This window comes from Xenopus laevis, chromosome 1L (genome assembly GCF_017654675.1).
Source record: "Xenopus laevis strain J_2021 chromosome 1L, Xenopus_laevis_v10.1, whole genome shotgun sequence".
Classification (NCBI taxonomy): domain Eukaryota; kingdom Metazoa; phylum Chordata; class Amphibia; order Anura; family Pipidae; genus Xenopus; species Xenopus laevis.
The window spans coordinates 91,575,308-91,591,788 of record NC_054371.1 but is presented as its reverse complement, the minus strand read 5'-3'; the positions used below and the strand labels follow the sequence as shown (position 1 = coordinate 91,591,788).

The 16,481-nt window shown below is 34.9% G+C and overlaps 1 protein-coding gene across 6 annotated transcripts in view; it reads right to left on the bottom strand.

Annotated features, from left to right (window-relative positions):
* Positions 1-16,481, bottom strand: part of mapk10.L (mitogen-activated protein kinase 10 L homeolog) — a 142,878-nt gene that overhangs the window by 33,009 nt on the left and 93,388 nt on the right. For all 6 annotated transcript variants that reach the window (NM_001355484.1, NM_001355482.1, NM_001355483.1 and 3 more), the window contains exons 7-8: positions 15,657-15,822; positions 13,301-13,372 (exon numbers count right to left, since the gene is read on the bottom strand). In NM_001355484.1, the coding sequence (NP_001342413.1) occupies positions 13,301-13,372; positions 15,657-15,822 (238 nt within the window). The remainder of the gene's footprint in view (positions 1-13,300; positions 13,373-15,656; positions 15,823-16,481) is intronic.

Here is a 16,481-nt window from a genome sequence, read left to right as displayed (position 1 = left end):
ATTTAGCTAACGCTTAAGACAACCATATTCAGCTGTAGCCATTCTTTTAGCCTGTTGTTTTACCTGTTGGATACCTTGTTGGTCACTCCATGTATGCCCACAAGACTAGAATTACATGACCAGATGGAAGCAAATATATCTATGAGGAAATATGCAAGTAGAAACATGTTCTTGAAACATGTTTTCAAATTAAACAGAAATGTTTTGTCACTGTGCCCATTCACCAAACCATGTACACTGTGTTCAGGTAAAACAAACACTTTCGATTTATGTGATGGTGCTCCATTGGATTTTCAAAAACACTTAAAGCAAAAAGGAGAAAAGTAAACAAAGATCCAACTAACGACACTCAGTTCAATACATTTTTAATATAAAATATTTTTCGAACTGAGTGTTGTTGGATATTTTTTTTTCTTTTCTCCCTTTTGCTTTAAGTGTTCTTGAAAATCCAATCCAATGAGTACCACCCCATTCTTTTTTGGATTATGAATGGGGTAACAATTCTTTTTAGATCAGAGGTGGTGCCTTTATTTTTTATTTTTAATTAACCTGTCGTTTTCCTTCAAAATAAGTAATTTGGAAAAAAATACTGCACAAATATTAGGTCTCCACAGGCTTGGTTCTGTGACAAATACATTGAATAGTAATTTAAATTAAACTTTTTTGGTCTAATGGAAGAAATAAAAGATATGTTTCCTGAGATGTCTCCCTCACTACATTATTAATAAAAATGTTATGTGGTATATATATATATATATATATATATATATATATATATATATATATATATATATATATATATATATATATATATATATATATATATATATACTGTAATATGCTTTAGTGGAGTGAAAGGTATAAATCTGATAGAAAATGCAATCAAGATAGATAGAGCTCTTACTCTTCATTAGAGGCTTTTATATTCCCGTGACTAAATTTAGAAAACAGGTGCTGCCAGATGCTCAGTTAATAATAATCTGAGCTTTGAAGCTCCACTGATGAACTGCTGGAGTAAAGTGCTTGCAAAAGTCAAACACTGGAAACTTAAATTAATGTGATACAAAATTTAACTTGTACCTTCCATAAAAAATGTGTCTATTAGTCTATTAGTGATATCAGATATCAAATGCTCAAATAAGAGAGTAGCCGCTATATTAATAGTAGGAAATAATATAGTAATCTGTGTTAAAATTGACAAATAGAAATGGATCTGCTTTGCCATTTGGCAATCAATCAAGTATGCAGTAATTGTAAACAATACAGTCCTGTGAGCATTTACAACATAGCTGGTAACAGTAACAAGCTACTTTACTCAGATGTTAGCACTGAGTCACGGTATCCGCCTATAATCAGTTTTCATCTCTACATTACAGAGAATTGTTTAAAATGGTAAGGAGGCTAGTGACCTTTATATGGCACCAAGCTTATGAGTGAGAGTAAGCTGAGATAATGTGCTATTGCTGACCCCAAAAAGTTTGAAAAGGGTATGAGTTTGCGACTGATTGCAATTCAGTTTGCAATACAGGAACTGGGATTAGTTCATAAGTTGAATCACTTAAACAACATGTTACCATTGTATACTACATGCATTTTCTTCAAAAAGAGTAAAAGCAATCCCAAATGCCTTAATGAAACATATAACATTTAGCAGGGATCAGTTCCTTTAAATTTAATGTGGGAACAAATGTACAGTACATGTATTATTTTGCATTCTAAACATAAAATTGTATATAGTGTTTCTTTCTGGAAGTACACAATGCACAAGTAAACATTATTTTTTTTAAAATCCTGACCTTTACTGTACAATACTGTACAATATTAAGTAGTTTAAGAGACTTTCAAGAGAAAGAGAATCTGACAGTGTTGGGGACTGTATTGCAGATAGTGAAAAAACTATGAAAAAAAAACTTACATCGACAAATAAAACTAAATGCATGAATAGGTTATTCTACTGAGTAATGCACTTTGTCTGCTTAAGCTACAAGACAAATCAGTGAACAAGCAGACAGATATCAATAAGTTGGTAAGGATACGATCAGTGCCAGGGAACAACACAGCACCTTTTATCATTTCTCCCATGATGCACCCCACTGACCACATGTCAACTGAAAGCAAAACAAATTAAAAACGAAATGAAGATAAACAAGAAATGATCCACAAAATAAGATGATACATCATCATGCAGTATTGCGGTTGAATGAATATCCTGATCCTGAAAAGAAAAGTCACATGATAAGACCATTGTGACTTCAAAACTTAGGGGGCTATTTATCTTGCTGTGTAAAAATTGGCATAAAACATTACCGGTGATGTTGCTCTTAGCAACCAATCAGATCTTTGATTTTGTTTTTTAACTGTTGAATTCTAATTGCTAATTGGTTGTTCTGGGCAACATCACCTATCATTTTTCACTCCACTCCACCTTAACGTCATTACCAAAATGACTAACACATAACAAGGATCTTCTAAGTAGATGTCATACAATAGTAGGCAGCCACATTTAGGGGCACATTTACTATGCTCGAGTGAAGGATTCGAAGTAAAAAAAACTTCGAATTTGAAGTATTTTTTTGGGTACCTCGACCATCAAATAGGCTACTACGACCTTCAAGTACGACTTCAATTCGAATGATTCAAACAAAAAATCGTTCGACTATCCGACTTCCCCATTACTTTTCTAAGGTTTTTTTGATCGAAGGAAAATCCTTCGATCAATCAATTAAAATCCTTCGAATCGTTTTTTCCTTCGATATTTAGATCGTAGGATTTGCGGTAAATCCTTCGAATTCGATATTCAAATTCATAGGATTTTACTTTGAGGGTTTATGAACCCTCGATATTCGACCCTTAGTAAATGTGCCCCTTAGTTTTATTTTATAATTTTATAATACAGAATCACCACTTGGATGAGTTTGCTATAGTGCTTCGCCATATAAAGGACATTCTGACTAAAGGCATACCTAAATCTAAATAAACATAACCAAACACAACCAGCAATAATTTAGAATACTAACGCATAAAAGGGATATTGTATGTTTAATGCTAAACATTCAACATATTTTTGTTTTCTGGTGTGTTCACCAGAAATTGAAAAGCCAGTGTTTTTATCAATTAATTTAACTTAATAATCATTAGCAAAATGTCATCAGCAATCATGTCCATATGAAAATTATTTTGAATTTTAGGTCACATACTGCATTTTTATAAACCTGTAAATGTTTTGCACTATATGTAATTGCCTGTTTTTTCAATTATGTTCTTATTGGTTTCAAAAAGTTATAATTGTAAAATGTACCTTTTATATTGTTAAATTTAACTGTTGTTACAACGCCATTTTTGTGCCAGTGCTTATCAGACAATATTAATGTTAGTATCTACTATCTCTTTAATACTCCCCCCTAATAGAAAGGAAATAATTAATATCCACACCTAAAAGATACTGTCAGGTACAATGACATTTGCAGAGTCTTTCTTACTGAGTAGTCAGATGCCTAAAAGACTGCAGAAGCAAACAGCTGGGAAGTTTTTTAGTTAAAAGTCAGCTGTAATGATTATTCTTCTGGTTCCTTTAAAGCATGATGAGAAAAGTGACAAGTCTGCTAAGACCAGAGGTCAAATATTTAGAAAAGTATCTCATTGTGCATCTAAAAAAGCATACATATTAACTTATAAACAAAAGAATTGTACTTATTAAATATTTTAAAATTAGGCAAAATTAATTAATACTGTCATAGAAAAATAATCCTTTGACCAAGCAGTGTTACATGTCAATTATGATTTTATATATACATGCAGGCTATCTTCCTGATTCTAATCCCTCTCTTACAACCCTTCTGTAGAACAGGTTACTTTATGGATGCTATCCCCTCTTCCACAGTCTTCTAAAGATGTACCTTATTAATAACTGATAATTGTTTTCGAACTGATTTCTATAGCCTAATTAACATCCTTTGTTATCAAATCTGCTATTGAATAACACGTACCACCAACTTCATAATGTTATTATATATTTCTCTCAGACAACAGAATTTTCTTCCCTTGCAGGTAAAATAATTTTACTTGAAATAGTTATATTGGTTTATCTCCTACAAATGTCTATTAGGCCGATGCAGACATTGAGGGTTATTTAGTTTTCAGTAAAAACTCGACTTTTTCAGGTTAATAGGACATCCGAATAATATAAATTATTGGATAGTTAAGGATTCAGTCTGAAGGTATAGTTTTTGTGTTTACGATAGTTCCACTTTAACTTGCCTTGATTTCTTTTCAGAGTAATTCCTTTTACCTATTGAAGTGGGTTGGGTTTTTCTAGAATCTGGTACTTCAAAAATATACAGCACCAATGACAAACATTAAAGAGATACTGACACCAGAAAATAATCTTTTTTATATCTATCATAATATTGTCTTTGTTTACTATTTAGGATTTTGTCATAAAAGTATTTGCCAGATGCTTTTACAGTGGTTTTCTTACCCCCATTAGCTTTCTTATCCACCATGAGGGGGCTGCCATATTTGTACAACAGGAGTCTGTTAGTATTAGAAACTCTAACTGACAGGTTGTGAAGGGACAATCAGGTTGGCAAAACAGTCAAGTTAAGGAACTTCAAGTAACAATTACTTACAAAAGCAGAACTATCAATGAAAAACTATCAACATGACCTATAGGTAACTTTTAATGTAGATTCATATTTTGAAAATAATTTTTTAGTATCAGTATCACTTTAAGGAGGATATTTATTAAAGGTTGAGTTGTTTTTTACTAGAAAAATTTGAGTTTTCGAGGGTATTTTTTCAGTCTAAACTCAAATTTTCGGGTTAAAAAAAAGTAAAATTTTTTGAGATTTATTATGCCCCGAAGCTGTAAGTAGCTAGAATCCAAAAATACTCCTGCTAAAACATGTCAAGATCATGTAGGTGTATATTGCAGAGGTCCCTTGAACCATTTGAAGATGTTTGTAGCCTTCATGATGTTCGAAACAAATTTTCGGTGGGTTTTGCTCTGAAACTTGATCAATTTCAGATTTTTTTTGCCAAAAACGATATCAATTTGAGTATTCAAGTTTTTCACCCCATTTACAATGATTCTGGTTTTTAACATTAAAGTTTTTTTATAAATAAGAAAACATTTGAGTTGTGAGTTTATTCGAGGTATAAAAAACCACAAACTCAGCCTTTGATAAATTACCCCCTGAATATCTTTTATGTTTATTTTTATGATTCATACAATAACTCCACTTTGCATATACTGTAGTTTCTATGAAGAAGAGAAACTTTTTTTGCTACATTCTGCATTTTTAGTAACGTCTTTTAGTTTAAGAATTGATGTAATGTATACATATAACTAAAAATGTACACAAGAAATATTTTATCTAGATTTTATTAAGGTTGTATTATAAAAGTCAAAATATGTGCCATTAACAAAGATGTATACATTTATATAGGTCAGTAACTGCTCCCTACTGATTAATTGCAATGGGTTACTAGACTAGGAACAAACAATTCGACTTTTATCATACTCCCCTTTAAAAGTTGTTAGAGGTATCTGATTTCCCATTTATAGTGGGAAGTGTGCTTGTATTGTGACCACACTCTCATTTATTTTGATTAAAAAGTATATAAACCTAGCATTTTGGGAAAAGTTGAGCAAATTATTAAAAATATCTTTGTGAACATTTTTTTAAAAATTCCCTACCTATAACTAAATTGTGAAAGGCATTTCTCTACTCAGCAAAAAAGAGCGGGTTTGAATTATATTCTTTATACAACAAGTAAAATAAAAAATGGTGAAGCATGAATGTTGGCATGATAGTTAAATCATTGTGTTAGAATTAAAATTAGTTAAAGACAGGCCCATACAATTTCAGCAGGGCCGGAACTAGGGGTAGGCAGAGTAGGCACGTGCCTAGGGCGCAAAGCTGGAGGGGCGCCAGGCACGCACCTTCTATGCCTCTGCTATCCCCTAGTCCGGTCCCTGCTCTGGCCGACATGCGTGTTTGCGCGAGTGCACATGCGTGAAAAACGAAAGTACGCATGCGCACTCGTATTTTTTCTGCACATGCGGACTCTTGTATTGGGCGCTTTGCCGTGCCAGGCTGCCTAGGGCGCCTGCCCACGTTGGCCCGGCACTGAATTTCAGAGACTACAATTGTATAATTTAGAATCCAGAGTTTCTGCAAAAGACTAGATAAAACATAAATGCAAGCTATTTAAATAAATAAAAGCTACAAATAATTATTTCTTGAATATACTTATTTTTGCAATATAAAACATTATGAATATATTTGTATACTTGCGTTCTTAATTTGCAAAGCATTGGGGGAAAAAGCACCCCCAAAACTATTTCTCAGTGGCATAACTTCGGATTCTAGGGCCCCCCTGCAAACAGTTTATCAGGGCCCCCTCTGCACATAATCATGGGAGACCCGGGATCCCCCCCCTACCACATGTACCTTCAGCTCATCCATGATCAGATCCAGATTAAGACTAGATGGGGTCCTAGGCAGTGCAATGCTTTTAGAGCCCCCACTTTTACAACTGCTTTGCAGCATGGGGGAACAGCATTCACCTCAGTTCCTGTCATACTAAGGTTACAAGATTTTTAGAGTGAAACCTGGGGCTAGAGGCAAGAAGGAGGCAAGTTCATGTATAATATCCCCAAAACTCAAAGAAGGATGGTACAGTGGCAATTCCATGTATAAATACCCACATAACTCATAGAAGCATGGCACAGTGGCAATTTCCTGTATAAATACCCCAGAACTCATAGAAGAATGGCACAGTGGCAATTTCATATATATATATATATATATATATATATATATATATATATATATATATATATATATATATATATATATATATATATATATATACCCCATAACTCATAGAAGGATGGCGCATTGGCAATTCCATGTATAAATACCCCCAGAACTCATAGAAGGATCGCACAGTGGCAATTTCACATAAAAATACCCCAGAACTCATAGAAGGATGGCACAGTGGCAATTACATGTATAAATACCCCAAACCTATAGAAGGATGGCACAGTGGAACTTCCATATATAAATATCTCAGAACTATAGAAGGATGGCACATTGGCAATTCCATGTATAAATACCCCAGAACTATAAGATAGTGAAGTGGCAATATCACATATAAATATCCCAGAACTATAGAAGGACGGCACAGTGGCAATTTCACATATAAATACCCCAGGACTATAGAAGGATATAGAAGGATGGCACAGTGTCAATTACATGTATAAATAGCAGATGGCACAATTGGAACTTTGCACATTAAGGCAAGGAAAGGGTTAAACCAGCACAAGGCAGTGCAATAAATGGCACAGTGGCAATTACATGTATGAATACCCCAGAACTATAGCACAGAGGAACATACATTAATAAATACCCCAGAACTACAGAAGGATGGCACATTGGCAATTCCATGTATAAATACCCCAGAACTATAGAAGGATGGCACAGTGGCAATTTTACATATAAATACCCCAGAACTATAGAAGGATATAGAAGGATGGCACAATGGCAATTACATGTATACATAGCAGATGGCACAATTGAAACTTTGCACATTAAGGCAAGGAAAGGCTTAAATCACCACAAGGCAGTGCAATAAATGTAATTTGTATCCTTACCAGCCCCACATCCTTTCTATACTGATAGTCTGTTAGGGGAGGGAGGAGGGGGCATCTGCAGGGTAGAGTAGGGAACAGTTCAGCCCTTTTCCCTGCCTTCCATTGGATGTCGGATAGCTGAGTTGAGGTCACTGCAGGGCACATAAGTGGAGCGCAATCACTCAAATCCCCACCCACTCAGTCTGCCACTGTTTTTATCAGTAAAGGCAGCGAGGCACTCGGGATAAAAAAGCCCTGCAGAGGTCGGGATTGCCAGCATCATCCCCTGAAATGGTCCCTGCCGGTTGCACATACTACTGAGGAAGCAGGCCCCTGCTGCACCCCCCCCCCACACACACATGACTGTAGGGTCTGCTTCCTTGGTTGTTACGCCACTGGTCAAACAGATGACTTTTTTAAGTCTTTATTTATGCTATTACTTATACATACCTTCCAACCTAGAGCTCTATGTGGCTGTTACTGGAAAACAAATAATAATATAGAAGCAGAAGCCTGTAGCATGACAGATATTCTTAGAGTGAACAGGAAATACAGGGTGGTTAAACTATATCTATAATGAATGCTAGCTAAGATTTCCAAGTTTATTTGAAGTGTATTAACTAGTTCAGTCCATAAATAGTTCCTTTTGTTTAACATATATTTATAAAAAAAAAAAAGCATAGAGACCTTTTCTGATTGTAATGGCTGCTCAGTTTTTCTAATACTATTACCTGTGCTTCTTCTATGATTAACTAAGCAGCTGCTAGTGAATACTAGCCTAAAAACTGAGCAGCCATGCATCTGAACTAAAGCCATATCCATTTCACATTGTGGTCTGTATTTGTAACACATGCCACATCCACAAACAATGGCTACTGACATGCAAGTATCAGGAAGGCAGCAACTCTGTACCTGCAACAGACAAAACAAAAGGTTATCTGGCCCCTTATCCCCCCCCCAGTGTCGGACTGGGGGGCCCGGGGCCCATCGGGGCACACAGTTTTCTTCATAGCCACATGTGGGTGCGGACCCTGTCCCCTCTCATACCTGCCCACGCATACCTGCCCTGAGCCAAGGCGAGGGGGTTCAAAACAACCAACTAGAGAGACCCCCCCCTCCCACTGGCAGTCAGCAATACCTAGCCTCAAGAACAATAGGTCTCATGGGCCTCCATTTAAGGAATTGCAGCCGTATTTTTGTTGGCAACACTCTAATTGTAATATGGCAAAAATTTAAGAACAGCAGAACAAAGAGTGCTGCTTTATAAAATGTATTTAAAATTATTTTTGCAAAGAAATGAAGATACTAGTTAAATCTTCAGGTTGGGGAATTTCTTACTAAAAAGCTCCAGTACTGGTCAGACATTTTAAATAAAAGGGAATATGAGACTGCAGGGCTGGTTTTGGGCACTCTGTTTCCTGAAATACATGGGACTTGCATCCTTTCTCATTTGTTAAACTGAAACTCCCACAAGCATAATGGTGGATGAGGTAGACATGAATATTAGGCTTTGTGCATATAGTACGCGAGGATGAAACAGTTTTAGTCATATTTGTTGACTCAGGGATTTTTTTTGTTATATTTTTTTAAATATGTTTTTGTGGCAATATATTAACTGTAATATAGGAAATAATTTATAGTATCGATAGCAGATGCTTTCAGTTAAGCTCTAAATTTTACATTGCTTTTTCCTGTCAAATAAAGCAAGAATGATTTCTTCATAAAATTAGTTCTGGATCTGACATGTATTCTTAAAAAATCTTTGTAGCAATTACATCATACAAAATAACTGAAGCACTTTCTGACTGACCTCAACAAGTTACTGTATATTGATCTTGATTATTAAAGTGATACTGATACTAAAAGTTTTCTTTTCAAAATATGAATCTACATTAAAAGTTACCTATAGGTCATGTTGCTCGTTTTTCACTGTTAGTTCTGCTTTTGTAAGGAATTGTTACTTGAAGTTCCCAAACCTGACTGTATTGCCAACCTGACTGTCATTTCTTAACCTGTCACTTAGAGTTTCTAATGCTAGCAGGCTATTGCTGCACAAATATGGCAGCCCCCTCATAGAGGAACAGGGTAGTAAGAAAGGCAATGTAAAAGCATCAGGCAAATACTTTTATGCAGGGCCGAATTTACATAGCGGGCACCCCTAGGCCCACTGCAGTACTTCTCTCCCGCCCCCTCCCTTTTATTTACGCAAATTTTCATCGAGACCGAAGCAATGGGGATTGGCCCACAGGAAATTTATAAAACTATTGTATCTCCTGTGCATCCTCAGTGTTTATGATTCTGAACTAATGTGGGTGTGGTTGGGCACCATGCCATCCCCGAAAATCCTGCCACCCTAGGCCCTTGGTGGCCTTTCCACAAATCCGGACCTGCTTTTATGGCAAAATTATAAATAGCATTCAAAGACAATGTAACAAATAGCATTCAAAAACAATGTTATGATAATAAAAAAAGGTTATTTCCTGATGTCAGTATCTCTTTAAGGAAACATTTGATTAATTAACTAAATTTCTGTGCAAAATGCGGTCTATTATTTTGTATTTTGATATACTGTATCATATTCAAATATTTTCATGATTGTTAGACCATTCAGGACATTTTGCTAGCTTTCATTTGTCTAGTAACACACTTGAAACAGTATAGAATAAGAAAATGTTTCTGATATGACTGCTACTACTTGTGGTGTCTGAAAAGGTCTGGCAGTGCCCCTTTAAGGCCTTCTGGGCAAAGTTCAGATTGGTGCCCCCCTGCACAACACACCCCTTTCCCAACCAATATGCTTTGCTCCCCCCATTAATCTGACCTGAGACAGTGGCAAGACACTGGAAACAGACGAGTCAGGGTTCCAGCTTGCCTTCTCAAGTGGGTCACATGGTCTGTTCTGCTTTATCTCAGTAAATGACAGATCAAGCTGAAATGTAGCTTGATTGGTCATCTAAAGAGAAATCTTTATAGTAAGGGGATTGATCTGAATCAGGAAATTAAGTTCTCAAAGCTTAATTGAATATATTGATTCTCCAAAAAAGATTGTGCCCAGCTACTGAAGTATTCATCCATGGACTAACTGCAAGGTACAGTATTTATAAATAAACAAAATTGCTTCAAATCCATTATTAAAAAGCTGCACAAAAAAGCTTATTAATAAAATATTATAAAACACTGTTATTTACCAACATTGAGATAAGAGGGATAATTTAATCCGTTCAGGAATTATGCAGATCTTGGTGCTACCCTGCTATGTTAGGATAGCACATGGGTGGGCAATTACAGTCCTTTTAATTGGCATTAAGTTGTGTTTAATAAAATAAGTCCACATTAAAGTGATATTGACACTAAAAAACTACTTTTTAAAATATGAATGTTACCTATAGGTCATGTTTTTTGCTGAGAGGTTTGTTTTTGTAAGCAATTGCTGTTGAAGTTTCTAAAACCAGACTGTTTTGCCAACCTGACTGTCCCATCTCAGCCTGTCAGTTAGAGTTTCTAATATTAACGGACTCCAGCTGCACAAATATGGCAGCCCCCTCAGGAACAGAAACATGGAGCATCAGACAGGTAATGTAAAAGCATTGTGCAAATACTTTATGGCAAAGTTATAAGTAACTTTCAAAGGAAATAAATATTATGATAGATGAAAAAAATTGTTTAATTTCTGGTGTTGGTATCTCTTTAAGGGTAGAGCTCCACGACTGTCAGATGGAGTCGCACGCGTGGCGATATATTTGGACTGAATGAAAAGTCGAAGTTAACAACTACACGGTCCGACTGTCGGATTATAAAGCATATATCTTGCAACTAATTTGTCAGCTTTAAACCAAGAGATGTATCAGAAATAAATTTGTTACATTGTATAGTAAACAAAATAATTGTCTTTCTCATATCCTCATAAATGCGGGGATACCCTCAAAATCGTATTCAAGTGATGTTAGCCAGTAGAGTTCTGGACCCATGGAAGTCTACAGTGCTGTCTCTTTAGAACTGGTTTGTTAAAGGTTCTGGGCAAGTTTGGAATTCTTGCCCAGAGTTATAATATTGAGAATTTGCCCCAAAGTAATGTCTAGGAATTCATAAAAGCCACAAGTGGGTGGAAACATTGCTCTATTTTTGAATGTAGGCGAGCTATATAATTTGTATTTTTCACCAGGGCTACTGAAGTGAGTAAACCAAAAGTGATGGTGTTTGGAATGTACTCAATAAAACAACTTATTGCATGTCATTACTTTAAAGACCATAACTATAACCACCAAGTCTTAAAAAAGCCACACCAAAGATACCCTTGATAATTATTAATAGTTTTATCCTTAGATTACAGCAGAGGTCTGAACTTGGTCAGTACAGTACAATTAATAGAATTCAAAGAGAAAGTACCCCGCTTAATCAGTTGAACTCCAACAGCCAGGAAATTAGACTGATACCTTAATAAACACCCAGATAAATAAAAACCCTAATTAGGGATCTTTTTAATTAATGTTAATAAATGATGGATTGGTTTTGATTAACTTTTCAATTGATTTAATTGGATGAACTGTTTTTAATCCACTGCACTGCACTTTAAAATCTAATACTTACATTTAGGGGCAGATTTATCAAGGGTCGAATTTCAGTACAGTATAAAAAACTTCGAAATTCGACCATCGAATTAAAAAACTTCTAATTCGAATATCGAATTCAACATTTTTTCAACAAATTTGGCAATCCTGCGGTCGAATAAAAATCGTTCGATCGAACGATTAAATCGTTCGAATCAAACGATTCAAAAATTTTTAGCAATCGATCGAAGGATTTATATTCGACCAAAAAAACTTAGAAAAGTGCTCTGGAAGGTCCCCATAGGCTAACATTGCACTTCGGTAGCTTTAATTTGGCGAAGTATGAAGTCAAAGTTTTTTTTAAAGAGACAGTACTTTGATTATTGAATGCTCGAATAGTCAAACGATTTTTACTTCGAATCGTTCGAATCAAAGTCGAATATAGCCTATTCGATGGTTGAAGTACCCAAAAATTTACTTCGAAATTCGAATTATTTGAAATTCGAACCATTCACTCGAGCTTAGTAAATCTGCCCCTTAGTGAACAACCATTAGTGGTTCTTATTGGGTCGTTGTTTATATAATTTATTACATTTACTTATCTGGGTGTTGATTAAGGTATCAGTCTAATTTCCTGGCTGTTGGAGTTTAACAGATTAAGCAGGGTACTTTCTCTTTGAATTCTATAACCACCAAGCCATTATGAAAAAATTTAGCAAACACAAAATTCTAGTTGATGTCTAAAAACTGTAAACGTAGTTTACCCTCGGTTGAATTGGTCCTTTTAGTGCCATAAATCCAACACCTCTTAATAAACAACCAAGAAAGCTTCTGGTTTATTGATTAACTCTTACCTTTCTAACCATAAAATTGTGTCCTAAAGTGCATTTTTCAGTAACACTGCTGCAATGTGCAGGGTGGGGTGCAAAATGCAAAAAACATTGTGTATTGTTACTATTTTTAAATTTTTTAAAAGCAATATTATATGCCATACAGCAGTCATGTACACAAAACAAATAACATGGTCTTTACTTAAGCCATATAAGCTTGGTAAGTTGGAAGGTATGTTTCCATAATTAAGTAGCTGAAGCTCCGGAAAATGGTACAAGGATACAGTCCCTTCCTGGAAAGAGGATCTTGTGGCGGACCATTTCTCCCATAATGCATCCCACAGACCAAATATCCACTAGTAGAGCAAAGACAAGGAAATATAAAGGTGGAAAAAGGAAAAAAAGGAAAATGCAAGGTTAGCTAGGAATGTCAATCCTGAAGCATGAAAGGCGAAAAATGAATGAAAGAATGAACAACAAAAAAGAAAATTACAGTTACCCCACAGATCAATAAAAACACTGAAATATAATTTAAAGACTATGAATAAGAGCTTTAAGAAAGCATTTTTTAACATGTAAATGCTTCAAAGCAGGTGCAGATTTGAAATGCCACCTTGCAATTTTACTGATGGGGATAAGATAATAACAGGCAGGATGGAGATACATAGTGAGATTTAGATATTAAGCATTACTAAAGTGACAAATGTGATAACATCCTACTATATATGTCAGTATCTAAATTAATTCAAAATTGTATTAGACCAAGAAAAAGAGATGAGTGATGAAATAGATCAGAATATGTTAGTGAATCAGATAGGGGCACATTTACTCAGCTCGAGTGAAGGAATAGAATTAAAAAAAAACTTTGAATTTCGAATGATTTTTTTGGCTACTTTGACCATCGAATTGGCTACTTCGACCTTCGACTACGACCTCGACTCGAACGATTCAAACTAAAAATCGTTCGACCATTCGATAGTCAAAGTACTGTCTCTTTAAAAAAAACTTCGACCCCCTACTTTGCCAAGTAAAACCTACAGAACCTCAATGTTAATTAACCCTTGATATTCGACCCTGAGTAAATGTGTCCCATAATGTTAATATTTGTTTTCTGTTTTCAAAGATATATACCAGTCATAAAAAATAACAATTAAACATATTTTGTATTTGCTGATAATTTAAATTAAATGTAAATGTAAAGTTCAGCAGGATTTTACAGATTTTTAAAAATTGTATAAATAAAGCAGCACAATGTAAGGGTTATAGAGGTTAGTGATGAAATATTTGTTTGCTTAGCAAAAACAATACATACAGATGCAGCCACTTTGGTTTGTCTGTTTGACACAGAATAACTAAACACAGATATCCCATTTATCTCATTTAACACAGAAAACTGTGTCACAACATCCCATCTAATTAAAGCATTCACCATTGTGAACAATGGTGCTTTGGTATGCTAATGAAAAGGTTAAATGCATTAAATGAGTTAAGATAACTTTAGATAACACAGTTTCTTCAATTAACTCTGAGTCATGACGCATTTAACTCACAAATCCAAGTGGCTTCATCTGTAAATGCATAATCTCTAAGGAAAAAGCCATTGTAACCTATTTGTGCTTTCTTTTGGTTTCTGTAGGTGCAGTTGGTGTATAGGTTTAAAAAACCTGATGCACAACTGCAAAAGATGGCACTTGTGTTTAGTTTAAAGAGTCTGCCTTTTATTTGATGTTTTATTATGTTCAAGAATGATTCGTTTTACAACAATGTTTCCTTCCAGTGGTGCCTGTAAGGTGCGTCAGTGAGGCTATGATTGAAGGTTAAGGGTAAGCTATAAACTTCACATCAATATTGTTAATGAGGTCTACAAAATAAAAACAAATAGTAGATTTATCCCACACACCTTTATGTGGGTTTCATGCAAAAGAAGAATAAGACCTACAGCACTGGCAAAGATACTGGAAGCTGTAGTTAACTGGAAAACTGTTTGTTTTTTTTCTCATTTAGGGGAGATATTTTTTAGGTGTAGGGGAACTTTTTATAACTCCCTATTTGAACTGCACCCCCCCTTTTAGCAGTTAAAACATAATGATAGGGTATTATACCATCAGATGACAGTATATACTATCATATGCTAGAGCATTTTTTCAACTACAGCATAAACTCTGTTGTCTGGCCCAAAAAGGCCAATGTAATGTAACTGGTTGCAGTTTTTTACTCAACATTTTTACCAAACACAGCAACAAACACAGCTAACAAACACATTCCAATCACTATTTGTCTTATATACATTATAGCTTTGAACAATCAAATAAAAGGAACTGGTGGCAATATATGGTAATATAGAATATATGGATATATATATATGGATATATATATATATATATATATATATGGATATATATATATATATATATATATATATATATATATATATATATACTTGTTTTACACTGTGAAACAGTTTAGCTTAGAATCAATATAGCCATTACCATAGAAGTTGTAGGTATTAAGTAATAAGTATTATTGGGTTCATCAAATGAACCAAATCTAATTGCTTTTGTATGTCATGTACAAGATAAGGTTCCCTAAACTTTATTGAAATCTTCCATAATTTTTGCTCACTATACAAGTGCAGCCTACCATTCTCTTTGTATCCCATCCCAAGTATAACTTCTGGAGCTCTGTAGTAACGAGTAACTACATAAGGAGTCATCATGAAACTAGTGCCAGCTGTCCTTGCTAATCCAAAGTCAAGGATCTTCAATGTGCAATCTGACTTCACAACAATATTACTTGGCTTTAGATCCTGCAGTGAAAAAAGTGAATGAAAGGTATATAAGGAATATCATAATAGTTTCCCTGTATAACACAGGGGTAAAAACAATATAGGTTTCCAATGTCTGAGTCTTATATTTCTATGGGGTCCTAGCAGCAAAATAAAGCATTTGTACGTCAAATTTTCTCTGATATTTGAAAATAGGGGTAATTTACTACACACCATGCAGTGTGCAAAATGCAGACTCAAGGGTTTGTTATGTAAGCACTAAGGAGCGGGACTTGCTCTAGCTAGCACCTATGCCCCGGGGTATGATAAATCACCCCTAGGGGCCTACAGTATTTATTATGTTGTGTAAAATTAAAAACTGCCAAAACATGGTGTAAAAAGCTGTGTAAAATAAATGGCGAAATTATCAAGGTGTGTTATATTGTACGCCATGTGACCTTTGTAAGTAAGTTCCAGTGGAAGTTGCTCAAAGGACAAACACGTTAAAAACATTATGCCATTATTACACTGTTTTTTACAGAGTTGCACATGCCTGTTTTCTTTCAAAAAATAGGTTTAAACATCAAATTTCAAACATATAGGAGGGTATTTACTAAAACTTGAATTTATCAAATTTTTTTATTACAACAAATTTGACCTAACTCATTTATCAAATAATCTTCTTAAAAAAGTTGGTGCAG